General features: G+C 46.3%; 1 protein-coding gene across 2 annotated transcripts in view; it reads left to right on the plus strand.

The window, feature by feature from the left end:
- Window positions 1-18,164, plus strand: part of Aff1 (ALF transcription elongation factor 1) — a 169,818-nt gene that overhangs the window by 3,187 nt on the left and 148,467 nt on the right. For both annotated transcript variants that reach the window (XM_004870535.3, XM_087185927.1), the window contains exon 2: window positions 7,822-7,907. In XM_004870535.3, coding sequence (XP_004870592.2) covers window positions 7,858-7,907 — 50 coding nt within the window. In that variant the 5' untranslated portion in view covers window positions 7,822-7,857. The remainder of the gene's footprint in view (window positions 1-7,821; window positions 7,908-18,164) is intronic.

The raw sequence follows: 18,164 nt of genomic DNA on the forward strand, positions 1-18,164 counted from the left end.
AATCCTCCTGCCTCAGCTTCTCTTGAGTGCTGGGAGTGCCGGGATTACAGGTTCGAGCCACCACCCCTGGCCTTTGACTTTAAAAAATAAATAATTTTTTTGGGTAAGTGATTTTTTTCTGATCATCATGGGCATGAAAATGTAGGTATTCTCACTTAGCATTCTAGACATATATTTGTGCTTCCCAAGGAAATATAATACAGATTTATTTAACATGGTATTTATTTGCAGAGGATCCTAACCTTTCTGTTGGGGTACAATGGCACACACCTATAATCCCAGCTATTTAGGAGGCAGAGGCAGGAGGATCACAAGTTTGAGGCTAGCCTGGGCAATTTAATGAAACCCTGTCTCAAAATAAAATAAGGGAGCCAGGCTTGGTGGTGCATGCTTGTGATCACAGCACCTGGGAGGCTGAGGCAGGAGGATTTCTCCAAGTTCAAGGCCAGCCTGGGCTACATAGTGAGTTCAGGGCCAGGCTGAACTATAAAGTGAGACCCTGTCTCAAAAAACCAAAAAAAAAAAAAAAAAAAAAAAAAAAAATTCAAAATAAATGCCCGGGGTGTAGCTCAGTGGTGGCACTGGTTCAAACCCTAATACTGGGGGGAAAAAAGCCCTAAAAGTTAAATAAAAGGGCTTACAAACAGGCTGCCTTGGTGCAGAAATCAATTATTCCATTTACACCGCTATGCAAAGCAGGGTGCTCCCACCCCATGTAGCGAATACACATAGCAGAGCAGTAGTCCTCGGACTCTTGAGTGCCTCAGCCTCTCCTGTGAGGCTTCTCAGAGCAGCTGTGCCATCACCACCTGAGTTTCTGGTTTAGTAGGCTGGTGGTGACATGCTTGCAGGTGCTGCTGCTGCTGCTATTTCTGGAGCCACAAGCTTCGAGCACCACTGCCGCAGAGCAGAGGGGTCAGAAGCCTGGGTTCCGAGTCGGGCAGCTTGGCTTTACTCTTCAGTGCGCTACCTGCTAGCTGTGAGACTTTAGGCAGAGGAACTGGGAAGTCTGAGTTCCCCTGCTTTCAAGCTGAGTTAACCTCCCATGCTTGAGAGGACTTCTGGGTTGGAGGTCATTCGCAGTAGCTTCAGTCAGAATATGGACATGTCTACACACTGGTTTCCAAAGAATGAGGAGAGGAAGCCCGAGCCGGGGAATCACCTGTTACACTTGGGCACAAAGTACCTGCTTTCCACTCCAGAGGGAGACATCACTTTGGTGTGCTGTGAACACGCCACCCTCTGCTCTGGAGAGACATCCTCTCTGTCTGCCTTCATGATCCTCTGGCCCACAGGCCTGGGCCTCTGTCCTGAGCACATGGAAATGCTGCTGACCAGGAGGAACTGTGCGAAGCACTCCCCGCTGTGGTGCTGGGTGGGCCAGGGCCCTGGGTGCCCCTCAGCCTCCAGCACTCCTGCAGTCCTGGGTTCCCTTATAAGTAGGTGAGCAACAGGGTAGTACTCTCTTTTTGGGGAATTGAGTATACTAAATGTACTAAATTTGTCAAGAATTTGGAGCAGAGCAGAAGTGCTGCATAAATGTTTTCTGTTATGGTCGGCTAAGGTGGCGCACACCTGTAATCCCTGCACTTGGGAGGCTGAGGGAGAAGGATCGCTGTGAGTTTGAGGCCAGCGTGGGCTACATAGTGAGTTCAAGTCCAGCCTGGACTACACAGCGAGACCCTGTCTCAAAAAACCAACCAACAAAAACAAAAAGTTTGCTGTTATTATTCTTGAAAGAGATTAAGTTGTTTCTCTTTTTTTTCCTCTCGGTTCCAAGGATTGAACTCAGGACCTTGCACTTGGCAGGTCCCTCTCTTTTTAATGGTAAACAGTGCCTGATAAGAAGTGATTGCTCTACCTTAAGTAAGTTGCAAACTTTCATTTTTTTCCCAACAGTTTCTTCAAAGGGTCCAATTTTTTTTTTTTTGGTACCAGGGATCAAACTCGGGTCCTTGCACTTGCAAGGCAGGCAGTGAAACCACTGAGCTAAATCCCCGGCCCCCAGTTTTTTTTTTTTTTGAGGCAAGGTCTCACTCTGTAGCCCAGGCTGACCTTGAATTCACAGCAGTCCTCCTGCCTCACCCTCCCCAGCCTCCCAAGTGCTGGGATTAGAGGTGAGTGCTGGGATTAGAGGTGAGTGCTGGGATCACAGGCATGTGCCACCATACCCAGCAGTGCATCCAAATTTTAAGATGAGGGTAACATATTGTGTGATCTTTTACCAGGCCTTGGGGGGAGGCAGAGAGATTCTCACCTGTGTTCATGTCTTGCTTGTGTTTCTCAGCCAGATCATGCTTATGAGGAATCCTGTGACTAGTCCTGTCCAGAGGAGTGAGGGACACCGAAGATGTCACCTCACTCCTAAAGCATTTCAGTGGTGTTTTGTTTCATTTTGTTTTGGAGGCAGGGTCTTGCTTTGTTGCCCAGGCTAGTCTTGAACTTGTGAGCTCTCTGGATCCTCCTGCCTTGGCCTCTCAAATAGCTGGGACTACAGGCTGTACCCAAGTAGACAGGCAAAACTTGGGGAAGGATTTCCTTTCTGTCACAGAGAGAAGCACAAACAGGTGGCACACCCACACCTCCCTCCTCTCCTTTTCCCTTTTGCCTTAAGTGTGAAGGGATTGTCTGGTTACAGCCCTGCCGCCTTGTTCCTTCAGATGATGAGCATGATGACAGCAGGGCAGGAAGAGCCAGAGCTCCTGCTGCCATCCTTGAGTGGCTCAGCCAACAGGAGCCGCCCTCTTCCAGATTTGCTGCAGGAGGAACAGGAATTTCTGTTAATTACCCGGCTTTTGCCAGCAGCCAGACACATTCCCAGCCCCACTTAATGGTATACCTGGGTAGGAGCTGCAGCTGGAGAGGGTGGCTGAGGGCACTGGACAGCGCAACACCAGCCTCAGTATCTGGGAGGCCCCTCAGAATGAGCCAGGGCTGCGCCAGGTGTGGGTGGAGAGCTGCACTCAGGCCCTGGGGATTGGGGAGCTGGGGCAATGGCACAGCAACCTGGGAGTGAGGCCTGGAGCCTGGGGCTGGCAAGGAGCAGCTGATGGTGACTCACGCTGACACAGTCTGTTACCAGGACACCACTGTTCCCGAGAGGCATGTGTGGGTAAAGGGGACATCAGGCTGACAGAAGCTGGCCAGCCCCAGGGCTCTGGACAGGCATTTTCCACCTGCACTCCTTGGAGATGGTCACAATCATGGGACTTTCCGGACCTTCCCAACACTGTCCCAACAGAAGGCTCCCTGTTTCGTGGAGTCTCCTAGGTGTGGGGTTTGTTGGCCCCAAATAAATGGAACAACAACTGGGACCATTTAATGAGTGCTCACTGCAAGCCAGTCATAGTGCTGAACTTCTGTAAACTAGTGGCCACCCCATGGAGCCCCAGGTGTGGATGTGAGAACGAGACCTTAGAGGAGAAAAGCAGCCTGCGGAGGCCCTGGAGCTGGTTGCAGAGCAGCATTTCCCAGCAAGCCAGGTTCCCCAGAGTGAGCCGGGATTCTGGAAGTGTTTAGCATGTTGGACTGTGTCCTGAGTGGTGTTCCCAAGCTTTCTTCGGTCCTGTTTCTTTGCTTTTGTTTGAATGTGTAGGTGATGTGAGTGTCCATTTTGATACACACACACACGTCATATATGTATGTATATTATTTTCCTTGTTTTACCTCCTGTTTTGGGGAGAAAACAGATACACCTGACATTTTGATTTCTGAGTAAATTTGGGTTGTAAGGGAGTAGGAGGACAAGAGAAGGATCGCTGGCTCCCTGAATGACCTATGACCTGCATCACTGCCATAAAATGTAATGTGAATATTGCTGATTTAAATAATAAGAGTAGCCAAGTGCTGCAGTGCATGATGACCATGATTCCAACTAACTTGGGAGGCTGAGGCAGGAGGATTGCAGGATGATTGAGTGCAGGCTAGGCAAATTAGCAAGAGTTTGTCTCAAAATGAGGAATGAAAAGTGCTGGGGATGCAGCTCAGTGGTAGAGCACCCCTGAGTTTGACCACTGTACTTGGGGTGGGGGAAACAGCTGTGCATTAAGTACCCGTCATGTGCCATGTGCTGGGTAATTTAGCTCTGTGATGTGATGTGCTCTTTTTAGGAGGGTGAGGCCCTGAGGCCAATAGAGATAACTGTCCGTGGGGAATACTTGACCAGGGGCTTCTTTCTGTTAATCAGCACCACTCTTTGAAGAGAGCCAAGGCGGTGTTTTCCTTTCTTTTTTAGGGCTGGGGAGTGAGCTCAGCCTCATGCATGTTAGGCAAGTGCTACACCCCCGGTCCTCGTCTTTTCCTAATCAGAAGATTTTTGACTGCTGCTCCTGAGTTACTCTTACCCCCTTTTTCCTCTGTAATCTAGTAAAACTAATATAAACATGTGGCCAGGCGTGGTGGTGCATGTCAATCATCCAAGCAGTCTGTGAGGCCAAGGCCAGAGGATTGCAAATTCTTACCCAGGTAGGTGACTTTAGTTAGTCCCTGCCTCAAAAAAAAGGCTGGGGATGTAGCTCAGTGTGAAGGGCCTGGGGTCAGTCCCCAGTACTGCAAAAATGAATTAATTTAGGGCCGGGGATTTATCTCAGTGGTTCCAGCACCTGTATGGAAAGTGCAGGGTCCCGAGTTCAATCCCTGGTACCAAAAAGAAAAAAATAAATTAATTTAAAATATATATTAATGGGCTGGGGATTTAGCTCAGTGGTGCTGTTGCCTGCCTCATAAGCTCAAGGTCCTGAGTTTGATCCCTGGTACCCCCCCCCATATATATATATACACACATATATTAAAAAAAAAATATAGCTATATAAAGAGAGTTCAGAAGGATCTTCTGACCAGTATTTATAGGCCACTTCCCATTTAAAGAAACAGTTTAAAGCCTTATAAGTAGATACATAGGTTATAAGAAAAGATTTATAGCATCCAGTAGGAAGAGTTAAAGTACCTTTCCCAGCTCCTGCTCTGGTCTTACCTGGAGCTGCCTCTCCTTCTCCATGCTTCAGTGTGTTGTTGCACACTGTGTGGGTGTGTATGATGTTACATGTAAACACAAAGCATTTTCTTCATGAACAGACTGGTTTCCGTTGTACATTGAATTTAGATCTTGTTGAGATTAGCCTGATTCTTTTTGATGTTCCGTTAGATCTCATTACGCTCTACTACAGTAACTGATTAGCTGTTTCTGTTGTTGCGTTAGACTGACAGTTTCTGTACTGCACCTGCCTCGTTGTGCACATATGGCTGTATTTTGAAGTATAGACCCTTAAAGGAGAATTGCTACACTCTCCCAAACTCCTTTCTTAGTTTTTCTTTTCTGTGGTGCTGGAGATCGCCACATTTCTTTCTTGGTGGTGGAGTAGAATCACAAAGTGCTGACCTCTGTAGTCCTCCACCTGCCCTAGGCCATGTCTGAGCTGCACCCAGCCCTGCACTGCCTTCCAGAGCCCACATGAAGTCTCGGGTGTGAGCTGAGACCCAGCCATCTGGTGCCTGCCTGAGCCTGTGGAGAAGACCACTCCTCCCAGCCACACTAGTGGACAGGTCCCTGGGGGTGCGGTCTCTGTCCCTCTGAACCTCTCCCATCCACCTGTGAGGCCCTGGTCCTGCCAAGTGAGTTTCCCACCTCAGCCTCCAGATCTGCATGGCTGGCCACTACTTCTGCTAAGGCTTTGCTCATGTGCTACCTTCTCTCATCAAGCACCCAACAGAAACAGCAGCACCTGCCTCAGTTCCTCTGTCACATTTACCGCTCCTGCTGTCTGTAGAGGACCTCTCAGCGTTGGTGTCTGTATTTGCTTAAGGCCTCTCCATCCTCGCTCCCCCCATAGCATGTATGTTAGCTCAGCAGCAGTGAATGCGCTTTCTTCACGCTTAGGCCTGGTGCCTGGATTAGAGCAGATGTGCAGGAAATGTTTGGTGTAAGAAGTGTTAGGATGAATAATGCCTACATAAGTGCTGTACTCTTATTGATCATTTACTGTTTGCCTGGAGGTAAGAGCAATGTGGGAGGTAGAGGAGAAAGAAAGTTACAGTGAGCAGAAAAAAAGATGTGGGGCTGGGTACAGTTCAGTGGTGTAGGGCTGGCCTCACAAGCACCAGGCCCTGGGTTTGATCCTGGCACCAAAATGAGAGAAAGAAAGAGAGAGACAGGTGGAAGTGATGGCAGGAGAGAGAAAGATGATGAGCAGGGGTGCAGGGGTGCAGTTGGTGGACACAGGGCACTTGTCTAGGGCCACTACAGCTGCTTGGATGAGGGACACTAAAACGCATCTGACCCTGAAAAAGTTAGAGCCTTGCTAGTGTGAGTTTAATGAGAATACTTGTTTTTATTATTTATTTATTTAAAATAATAAATAAATTTATTTTTTGAGACAGGGTCTCATTATGGAGTTCAGGCTGGCCTTGAGCTCCCTGTGTAGCCCAGGCTGGCCTCAACTCCCTGGTGATCCCCACCTCAGCCTCTGGAGTGCTGGGATCACAGGCATGTGCCACCACACCCTGGGTCTAAGGAGAATACTTGTAACATCCTATTGCAGTCCTTTGGCAGAGGAGAGGAGATAATGTGACAAATGACATCTGCTAGTATGGGAACATTGTAGCTAGCAAGTGGGCAATTTAAATTTCTTGAAGAGGAGATAAAAGACCTTATCAGGAGTTTGAGGAGAGCTGTGAAGGATTTAACACAGTGTTTCGACCTTGGCCACAATTGCAACTTTGCTTCTTACCCACAGTAGGCAATTTTAAATGATTACAGAGTTCATGTAATGTTGCTGTTAGTATCAAATAATTTGTTACATCTGTATTAAGAAAATTTGGTAGTGTGCCTTGCCTTGAGAATGTTAGAGGAGAAAAGAACTAAACAAAGTAAAGCAACCTGTGATGACAGCAACTTCTGCTACAAGGACAGCAGGAACAGTGTGGCCAGTGTCCCTGACAGAAGGAGAGTTGTTTCTGCAGGTGGACAGACAGCACCAAGACCACCTCCCAAAGGGACAGAAACAGGTTCCTTTTTTCACAGTCCTGTCCATTTTGAGAGAGTACTAAAGAATTTTGTCTGTTTAGGATTAAGCACATTTTAGGAGGAAGTAAGGTCCTAAGGTTGTTGCTTAGCCATGCCCTTCTTGTGGAGAGCTACACTCCCCTTCCTCTGTCTAGGCGTGTGCTCATCTCCCTCCTGTTAACTTTATTAGGGTGCTGGTGCTGTGTGTAACCAAGTCTCTCAACTATAAAATGGGGACTCACTGTGCAATGGACAGGTTTATTGTAATGTTCACAGAAATGTCATCTTTAAAAGCAAAACATTTATTGGTACATTTTAGATATACATAATGATAACATTCATCATTGGGGATTTATTTGTACCTGTACATGATACATCTTGCTGCTTCTTTTTTCCCATTCTCCTCCCTTCAAGCCCGCCTCCTCTCCTTATACACAAAACTTTGTTTCTGTTTTTTCCTTCTATTTCCTCTTTTTTTTATTGTCCCTTCTTTCCTTTCCTCTTCCCCCCTCCCTTGTTCTCCTTTTCATTTGGACAATTATTTTAAAAAGGGTTTAACAGTGACAGGCACAGAGTAGACACTAAGAAAATATTATTTTCTGTCCTCCTAATAATAAACCTGTTTACATTTTTTCTTTCTGAGATAGCTTTGAGAAGTGGCTTTGAAATTAAAAAACATGTTTGGCCTTTGGCACAAGGTCTTGGGTTAGTTCATAAAACTTGGGAGTTGGGGAGGAACCATTTTCACACTCAGATGGGAGCCCAGAAAGGCCCCTGCAGGGCTGTGCCACTGGTGTCACTGGTTGCCCTTTCTCTTGCAGATGAGCACACCCTCCACTCCCCACTGACTGGCTGCCATGGCGTTCACAGGAAGACTCAACAGCAGCGGCAGCAGCGGTGGCGGCAGGTAAGTGTGGGGTACATGATTCAGTTCAAAGATATGGTGATGCTGAAGTTCAGAATCAGCTTCACAAAGTATAAGTTTAGTCTATTCCGTCTTTGCAACTTCAGAACTGTGAGGTGCAGACTTCTCTTCCTTGAGTCAAGCCTGTTAGCCTGGCTGTGTGTGTGTGATTGAGATGGTGCTGGAGATGGAATGCAGATCTCTAGAATGCTAGGCAAGTGCTCTAATGACTGAGCTACATCCCTCAGTCCAAAAGAACTCTTAAAGCTGGGTGGTGGTGCACATCTATCATCTCGGCACTTGGGAGACTGAGGCAGGAGGATTGCTGTGAGTTGGAGGCCAGAGAGTAAGAGTCCAATCTGGGCTGTGTAGAAAATTCAAAGCCAGCTTGGACTGCATATCCTGTTTTATTCATTTATTTATTTATTTTTTACCAGGGATCGAACTCAGGACCTTGTACTTGCCAGGGAGATGCAGTACCACTGAGCTACATCCCTGGGCCTTACATAGCCTGTTTTTTTTTTTTTTTTTTTTGGTACCAGGGATCGAACTCAGGTCCTTGCACTTGCACAGCAGGTGGCGAAACCGAGCTAAATCCCCGGCTATAGCCTGTTTTAAAAAAAAAGGCACCAAAAGAATTAATATCAGGGCTGAGGATTTAGCTCAGTGTCGCCACTCCTGTCTGGCAAGTACAAGGTCCTGAGTTTGATGATCCCCAGTACTGGAAAAAAAAAAGAAAAAAGACAAAAAAAGAATTAATATCATTGGTCAGTTTTTTTGGGGGTGGGGACAGGATCTTCCTATGTAGTTTAGGCTGACCTTGACCTTGCTATATAGCCCAGGCTGGCCTCAAGCAGGCCTGAGCCATTTGAGATATTAGCATTTCAAAAGCATTGAGGTACAAAAAAACCGGAGGCTCAAGCTTAACTAGTGTTTTGGTTTGTTTTGTTTTTATTTTATTTTTTGGTACCCGGGATTGAACTCAGGTCCTTGTGCTTCCACAGCAGGTGGCGAAACCACTGAGCTAAATCCCTGGCCCTTTATTTTATTTTTAAGAGATGAAGATTTCACAATGTTGCCCATGCTGGCCTTGAACTCCTGGACTTAAGCCATCCTCCTGCCTCGCCTTCCAAATAGTTGAGGAGTACAGACAGGTGCCACTGCACCTGGCATCAACTAGTATTTGTGGACGGTGGGTGGTGCCCGTGAGATCCCAGATACTTTCCTATGTTGTTCCCTTTCTGGTGCCTGTAGGGAATTCTTGAGCTTCAGGTGGCCCTGGCAGGACTGCTGTCATTATGCTCAGCAGGGATCCCCCACCCCCAGGTTCAGGAGTCCATGTATCCAGAGGCTTGCGGAAACCCTGTCTCCATTTTTTTTTCTTCAATTACCCATAGCTCAGTTTTTTGTGCGGTTAAGTGTCCTTATGGATTGATTATGGATGGATGGATGCTGGTTTGGAGTGCACTTAGGAAGCTGTTTCCTACTTGGAGGTTGTGAAAATCATGACACGCTTTCTTAGCTGGCGTACATGTGATTTCATTGTATGCACTGAAATCAGAACTCATAAGTGGTTGGGCTGTGGGTGGGCTGGTCAGCATTCGGGTTTTGGCTGGCTCCTCTTGGCCTTCTGAAAGCAATCTCTGCAGTGTGTTAGTGGGACTGTCTGCACTTCTGTCTTTTGAAAATGTTGAGGTTTCACAGCACTGGGCTTGCACTGCCATGTAGCAGTGCTCAGCACGGAGTAGTCACAAGTTGCAGCGGCAGGACTCATTCCCTCCCTCTGCTGCAGGTCCCTGTGCTCCACCTGGCTCCCTCCTGCAGACACTGCTTTGTCATTTTGCGCCGAGAGACCTGATGTTAAAAACAAGCCAGGGAAAGCACTGATGCACACCAGCTCCTGACAGCTTCTGCATGGGTAGAGTGCTGTGTGCAGTGAGGTGCAAGGCACCCTGAACTCACCACCCATTTTACAGTTAGGATTTTTCAGTGTTTTTATCCACCTGCAGTAAGGTCTGAAGTACATGTAAGCTTTCATATTAATGGAAAATTAAAATATGGAAGATACCGTGGAGCCTTTTTGTTCTTAAAGCAAGAGGTTAGACAGTGTTTTCAGTATACTTTATCAAATTATCTGTCTTGTCTTCATTTACTTGGATGCTCATTCTCAGGCTATCATTGGGATTCATTTTGTTCCACCAGTTCTACCTTCTGGCATTTTTTGTTTGTTTTGGTACCGGGGCTCGAACTCAGGACCTTCTGCTTATGAGGCAGGTGCAGTGCCACTGAGCTACATCCCCGGCCCCCTTCTGCTGTGTTTTTATACAACTTCTCATTTAGGCATTGTCTTTTATTCAGGGGAGGGCAGTAGGGCTCAAACTCAGAACTCCTGATAAGTGCTATTCTATGGTGCTATATCTCTGACACTTTCTATTTTATTTTGAGACAGGATCATGCTAAGTTGCCCAGGCTGGTCTCAAACACAGTTCTTTTGCCTCAGTCTCCCAAGTAGCTGTCAGTATAGATGGGTGCTAACACACCTGGCTTCAGACAGATTCTTTACTAATACTTTCGTAATTATTCTTATCTGATTGTGTTTCCAGTAGTTACTTCTGTGGCTATTAGTCATTTTTAGAAAAATTATTGTTGGCTTGATTATGTATGTGTCTGTGTGTGGTGCTGGCACTTAGCACCAGGCCGTGTATACGCTAGGCAAGTTCATTACCACTGAGCTCTGCCCTGACCCCCACTTTTGGCGTTTTGATTTTGACCCTTTGAAGTATTTTGATTAAGAAGCAGAATAGCTGGGGATTTAGCTCAGTGGTTCCGCTGCCTGCCCCACAAGCGCAAGAACCCGTGTTCAATCCCCAGTACCCCCCCAAAAAAGATAATAAAACATACTATTAAAAAAAAGAGGCAAAATAGTATTTTGGGGTTTTATTTCTGTATGTATTCAGAGTGAACTCTACCACCGGATGAAAGTGGTTTATTTTTTTATTTTTTATATTTTTGGTACCGGGGATCGAACTCGTGACCTTGAGCTTGTGAGGCATGTGGCGGAACCACTGAGCTAAATCCCCAGCCCCGAAAGCGGTTTATTTTGATGAGGATGAATGAGCTCTTCAGATGCATGCCATGTTTCAGACTGCTTCATCTTAGAGTGGCGTTTTTATTTGTTCTGGCGTTCCCAATTCCTTATCTTTTTTCCTTATTGAAGAAGAACATGCCCTTTTGCATTTCAGTAACATTTAAAGTTTTACCCTTTTGTATAAATGGCTTGAAATTTCACATTTTTTTTCTTGGAATTTAAAAATTAGAATTACTTTTTTTTTCCAAAAGCATGTGCTGAATTACACTCTTCTGACTTGAGCCCAGGTAACTGAAGCAAGAGTAAAACTGGGACACATTCTGGGAAATGGTTACTTGGTGACTTGGGGAAAAGGTGTAATGTAAAATGAAAGAGCATTTTATTTCAGGGAGTGCAGCCAGGTTAACAGGAGGGTTGGATGTCCTCTGCCACTAAGGGTGGGGGGCTTAGCTCTTTAGAGGTCTGCTGGTGGCTTTTCACATCACGGAGGACTGGTTGGTGAGGTTTCACTCTGGCAACTCTTTCCTCAGAAGAATCTGAAACAGTGGTTAACTCTCCTAATTGAGAAGCAACTTCAATTAGTGAGGGAGCCACAAGGTGGTAAGCAGATTAACAGCTATTATATAGACAGACTTTGTGAATCAGGGTCTTCTTTCCAGACCCTTGCTGAAGGGATTAATGGCTGCAGTTTCCCTGAAGTGGCAAGTGGCACAGTGAGCTTTAAAAACACTAGAAACTCAGTAGAGGTATAATCTACGTGTGTTTTAAGTATGTAATTTAATCACTTTTAGTGAGCGCATGAACTGACATGGACTGTCACTACAATCCAGCCAGAGAACATTCTTGTCTCCCTGGCAGATGAAGCTACTTGCTCAATCAGTCCCATTCCCACCCTAGCCCTCAGGGCTTCAGGCTACTGTGTCTGTTCTGATGTTCACCTCAGCCTGTTCATAAAATGTGTGGGGCTGTGACCAGCCTCTTCTCATTGTGAGATTTTCAAGATCTATGTAACATGAACTGACGTTTCCCTCCTTTTTATAACACGCCCATTCGTGCCTGTATCACTTTTTGCTTACTGTTTACCAGCAGGTGGGCATTTCGGTTGAATCTGCTTTCTGTGATGAATCAGGCTGGACCTGTGCTTTTCTTTGGGGGATGTTTACAGAAGAGCTGAGTTGCTTGCATGGAAGGTAGATTTGTTTAGGGTGACCCTTAGATCACAGTAAGCTCATCATCAGTCTCAGTGCCCAGGCCTGTTTCAGACTCATCTGCATGTAGTTTTCTCTGCTTGCCCCGAAGCTGACAGTTGGGGACCCTGAGTTCATGTCTGTCCTGGGCTATAGGGGGACAGGCATTGCTTGGGTGGTTGGCATTGTTTCAGTTCACAGGGTGCCTCGGTCCAGGGAGTGCCATGGGTGAGACAATCTTGAGTGAATTAATTGTGCAGGATTGAGTCATCATTGTAGAGATTCTGACTTTGTACCATCTTTAGGTAGGGAGGAACCTTTTCCCCCTTTTTGGAGGCTTTACAGCCAAGACAGTCCTTTTTCTCCCAAGCTGGGGCAGTCAGCCTCCTGTGGAGTTTATGGGACAGGCTTAGGAAGAAAGGAGTTTCAGTTCTTGTTCCCTGTTTTTCAGAAGTCTGGGAGACATGATTTCAAATCTGTAGCTCCCAATGAATAGCCCTGTGAAGGAGTCAAATGAGTAGCTTAGTGCAGTTGGAGGCAAAGACCTGGAGAATCTCATTGCTAAATATGTAAATTGTACTACAGGGAATGCCAGGTGATTAGTTTAGTTGGGGAAAACTTTAAATTCAATTCTAATTAACATTAAACACATAAGAAGACACTATGCAGTTTTATTTCTGCTTTTCACCAGCAAGTCCTTCTTAGCCTGCAGTGTAGGGGACACCATCTTTATTTCTGTAAAGAGATGGAAAAGCACACAAGATGGCACAAGGAACACATTTGCCTGGGTAAGATGTTGCTGGATATCATCACGTAGACAACTGTTCTTAAAGCTATTGAATGCAGGAGGGGTCCGTGATTGTTGTTAGGGAGAAGAGTAGAGGGTAAGAGCAAAGGGAATCACTTTGTGTGTTGTTGCCAAGAAGCATGGGGCTGGGATGGGGCTGAAACTAGAGCCCTGGCCCAGCATGCTGACACCTTGGGTTTCATCCCAGAACCTCAAGAAATTCATGCTAGCCCTGGTTGGCCATAGTATCTTCATCTAGTGTCGGCATGCACAGTGCTTAGTCTCTTCTTTCTTCATCATTGTAAACAGAAATATTCAGACATTAGTAGAGCTAGAGAAAGTATTTAATTTTCTCACACATAACATTTTTCAGGATTTTGCCATAGTTAATAAATTTATCACCTTTCCTCTTTTTCCTTTCCTTTCTTTTCCTAAAGTATTTGAAAGCAAATCTCAGACATCTCTTTTCACTCCTCCATACTTTATGTCCATCTCTCTCTCTTTTTTTATTTTTGGTCCTGGGGTTTGAACTCAGGTCCTTCCACTTTCGAGGCAGGCAGCAGAACCACTGAGCTAAATCCCTGGCCCTTTATGTTCATCTCTTAAAGAAATGTGAACATTTCCCTATGGAGCTACACATCAACCTCCTGCCTAGTAAAATTAACATTTTAGATCCATCTAATATCTAGCCCAAATCCAAGCTTTTTAGATGACATTTATTTGTTTGTTTGTGTTTTGAGATAGCATCTCACTATAGTTTAGGCTGGCCTTGAACTTGCAGCAATCCTCCTGCCTCAGCCTCACAAGTGTACCACCATACCTGGCTTCTTGGATGGCTTTTAAACATCTTTTGAAGTTATTCCCATCTGAATTCTAGTGAATCAGTTTCACACCTTGCATTAGGTTTTGGCTTGAGTCTTTGTATCATTTCTGATACAGGGCACCAATTAATCCAGATAAGCAAAAATAATCCAAACAAGGAAATATTAAAACTCCCAACCTGCTAGATAACTGAAACACAAGTTCTTTCTTTCTTTCTTTTTTTTTTTTTTTTTGTACTGGAGATAGAACTCAGGACCTTGCAATTTTGAGGCAGGTGGCAGAACCACTGAGCTAAATCCTTGCCCTGAAACACAAGTTCTTGTTTTCTAAAATTGAAGAATGAGGGGCCAGGGAAGAGTTCGATCCCGGTACAAAAAAAACAAAAAAAAAAAATTGAAGAATAAATTCTTAGAACAACAGAGATTAAGAGTAAGGAATATTTGTTGAGGGAGAGACAGCTCCTGCCTGAGAGGGACAGGAGGGGACCCAGGGAAGGTGGTTGCCCAGGGCCTTGTTCTCCAGGGGAGTTTCATGGAGCAAAGCCACAAGGTGAGGCTGGTACAAATTGGGACAAAACTATAGCCAACTAATAAGATCCAATGGGAAATCACAAGGTGGACATAAGGTGGGACAAAACTGTGATAAACCAATAAAGGTTACAGGTACAGTCACCCAGGTAATATTGATTAAGTGGGGATCAAATGAGAAAATTAGTCCCATAGAAAGCATAAGAAGAATGAACAAGGAATTTGGGGAAAGAAAATGGGTAGGTAGAATGATTCCTATTTAGAGTATCAATCACTGCTATTCATTTCTAGAGGAAGTATGTGAGTGTAGTATTTTTTCACTTTTTATAATGCTGACCTTCAGTGAATGTGTCTCGATTGGTTTGACTCCTGAAAGGCCAGCCACGTCTAACTGCCTAGGAGATATCTAATTAACTTAGCTGTCTACAGTATTTCCTCATGCTGTAGAAACCCAGTTGATGATTTCCCCTTTGGAGGACTGTCTACTTTCCATTTGTGCCTTTAACTTGTCCCTGGATGCCACTGGTTCCTACCTGGGGGCAATTGTGCCTCCTCCTACCAGAGCCACTTGGCAGGGTTTGGAGATTCCACAATGTTGTGTGGGAGAGGCCAGCACTGCTGCTGACTGAGCATCCTGCAGCACCCGGGCAGCCCCTACTGCCAAGACTTTCTTGCTTTTGAAGCTTTGAGGTTGGTGTCCAGGCTGGGAAACCTACGGTTGCCCCCCTGCGCCTTCTGAGGAGTGGAAGTTAACCGTGCAGCTCACCTACAGTCAGGGAAAGTGATTTTGCTTAAAACTGCTCAGTAGTCCCAGAGTGTTTGGTCTTGACCAAGGTGCTGTTAGAGGGCACTTTGTGAAAATGCAGAGCTGTGTTTTTTGGATATGTTTTGTTTTATTTTGTGTGTGTGTGTGTGTGTGTGTGTGTGGTACTAGGGGAACAAACGAGGGCCTTGTGTGTGCTAGCCAAGTGCTCTACCACTGAGCTGCTTCCCAGCCCTGTGTACTTTTTAAAATGTACCTTCTCTAGGTGTAGTGGTGCACTCCTGTAATCCTAGCACTCTAGGAGGCTGAGGCAGGAGGATTGCAAGTTCAAGACCAGCCCAGACAATTTAACAACTTAATGAGACCCTTTCTCAAAAAAATTTTTTGTGTGTGTGCTGGTGATTGAACCCTAGACCTTGGACTTGCAAGGTAGGCCAGGTTACACTGAGCTAAATCCCAGGCCCATAGACCTTTTCTCAAATTAAAAAAAAAAAAAAATTTAAAAAGGGCTGAGCTATAGCTCAGTGCAGAGGCTCTGGGTTCAATTTCAGTAGTGCCAAAAAGTATCATATCCTAATTTAAGATGTTTACTTAAAAAATAACTTTCATGCTGTGTACTTTCTTCTTTTTGACTGCCTCCTCAGAACTCTTGGATACTTAGAGAAATCTTCTTCCCCTTTAAACTCTCCAAACACTTCTTGCTCCTGTAAGAGTCTGGCAAGGACAAAGATGGGGTGGGGGCAGGGGTCTGCTGCTGCCTTTTGGCCTCATTGTTGAGGCAGTTGAGGGTCCAACACAGCAAAGTTGAGGTGCGGGTAGCTTCCTAGACCTGGAGAATATTGCGGGATTGCCCGGGGCTTCCAGGGAGAAAGAGAGAGAGAGAGACAGACAGACAGACAGACACAGGCATGGACAGATAGACAAGAGACACAGAGACTCCAGATGAGACAGGAGGTTAGGACAGCAGATCGCCTCCTGTGTGGTGGCTCCCAGAAGGGGCCTTCTAGGCAGAAGGGCCAGTCAGGTAGGGAATGTGCTGGGGCCATGCTGGGAACCTTTGCTGGAGCGAAGTCTTAAAGCCAGCCTCTCTCCTGTCTCTGATAAATAATTGGAAGGAGAAGCAATGAATTTTTTCCTGACAGTTGGTTCTGATGGGGCCAGGGCTCCCTTTGCAAATGAAAGGGCTTCGGTTGGAGTAGTTGAAATCACAATGAGCCCTGACTCTTTTCACTTCAAAGTGTAAAAGAATCTCCAGGGGTGATAAATGGGGGCTGCTGGACTTATTACTTGTAAACAAAGCTCAGGCTTGACCTCTAAATTTTTTTCTAATTAAAAGAAAACAGGGTTTCTTAGTGGCAGGCTCCTCATTTGAATTTTGACTGTGCACTCATTCTGGAGAAGATCTTTGTTGATGATGGGCCGGCTCTGATTCTCAAACCAGGAAGAATGACCGTGCCCAGGGTGGCCTGCAAGTGGCCTTCCCTTCCACACTGAGCGCTGGAGGGCGGGGACTTGGCTGTGTTTGCTGTTTCCCTTACCCTGAGCGGAGTTGGCCAGGTTCCTGCTTCCTGAGCTCTGGGGAGAGGGAGGCTGTTCTCCTGCACTCCTTTCCTCACCAGCAACAGGGATGGGAGTTGTTTATTCTAGTGCAGCGTAGACAGAGTTCCGTTTTTAAGAAAAGTCTTGGTTTTTTATAAGATGCTTGTAAAACTTTCATTGAGCATTTAAAGATAGTGCTCCATTTACTTGTGCAGCCACAAGGGCTCTCCATAGCGTCAAGAAACCTTTTAGCTAAAGCTGTGTGGCTGATGGTGTGGCACACAGCACTTCTCAGGACTGGCTTGGAAGCTGCTGTCTACAGGTTGAAGGGGCGAGGATCCTCCTCTCGTGTCCTAGGCTCCTGGCAGGCTTCTCCCCTGCTGATATTTTTCACTTGGTTCCTCCCACAGACTGCCCAGGCCCTAACCTGGTTTTAAACAGCTGGAGGTCAGAAATGCCCTGTATAACCTGAGTGGACCAGTGAGCCACTGGGCACCCATGAATACCAAGGCGTTTACTGACTTTCTGCCTTCAGAGTCTGTTGCACACACACAAGCTGCAGGACTTGAGAAAGGACAGAGGTCACAGCTGGGAAGAAGTTTGGCTTCCCTGGGTGGTCTACAGGGAGAAGCCGTGCAAGCTGAGCTGTGTTCAGCAGCAGTGGAGAGGACCCGCGGGGCCCTTCTTCCTCTGAACACGGGATGGGGGATGTGGGAGGCCCTGCTACCCACAGACACCACAAATACAGCAGCCGAGGGTTCCCCAGTGCTGGGGATTGAACAGGGCCTCATGCATGCTAGGCAAGGACAATGTTGTTGAGTTTGTCCAGCCCCAAAGCATCTAGGATTGAGTAGATGCAGTGACAGGGTCTGTGCTGTTGGATAGATCGGACCCACTTTCATTCTAATTTGGCAACCCCAAGTGTGGTTACATTTTCCAGATGAAAGAGGAAAAGTGAACTGCCTTGTCCCTGGCAGATCCCGGCCAGCTTCCTCTTTCACCAGGCTCCAAGTCCTTAACCCCTCTTCCACCTGGCCTGCCTGGAGGCTGGTGGCAAGAAGTCCTTTTTGAGCTCCTGTCCCTCTGAAGCATGGCTCAGATCTTCCATGTGCACTGCTCTGCTCTGACTCCTACTGAGCATGGAGAAAGGTTGTTGGTGGCGGATCCTTGAGCAGGGCCACAGTGCTCAGAGCAAAGCTGATTAGGAAGCTGATTAGGTAGGTGGCTGATGAGCCGAGTACAGGAAAAAGGAAGGATTGAGAGCAGTGTGCAGGTCTCGAGGTGAGGTGACGGGTGCCTACTCCGGGCACCCTGTGGTCTCTGTGGCCCTGCACTGAGGTCTGGGTGGCTCTGTTGCTACACCAGCCTCCTGACGGTTAGGAGCTGCGGCAGTCTCCGTTAGGTTATCTCTCAGCATCTGGCAGAAACTTGACTGACACAGGAAATTGTTATTCATTTAAGAATGGAGCTGCTGATTTTCAGGATATTTCATAACTGAGAGTGGAGAAAATATCTTTTTATCTAAAAAGTATATTCTAAGATCAGTG

Source organism: Heterocephalus glaber, unplaced genomic scaffold, assembly GCF_053883595.1.
Source record: "Heterocephalus glaber isolate CG9 unplaced genomic scaffold, H.glaber_assembly_v1.0 deba00001503, whole genome shotgun sequence".
Lineage (NCBI taxonomy): Eukaryota > Metazoa > Chordata > Mammalia > Rodentia > Bathyergidae > Heterocephalus > Heterocephalus glaber.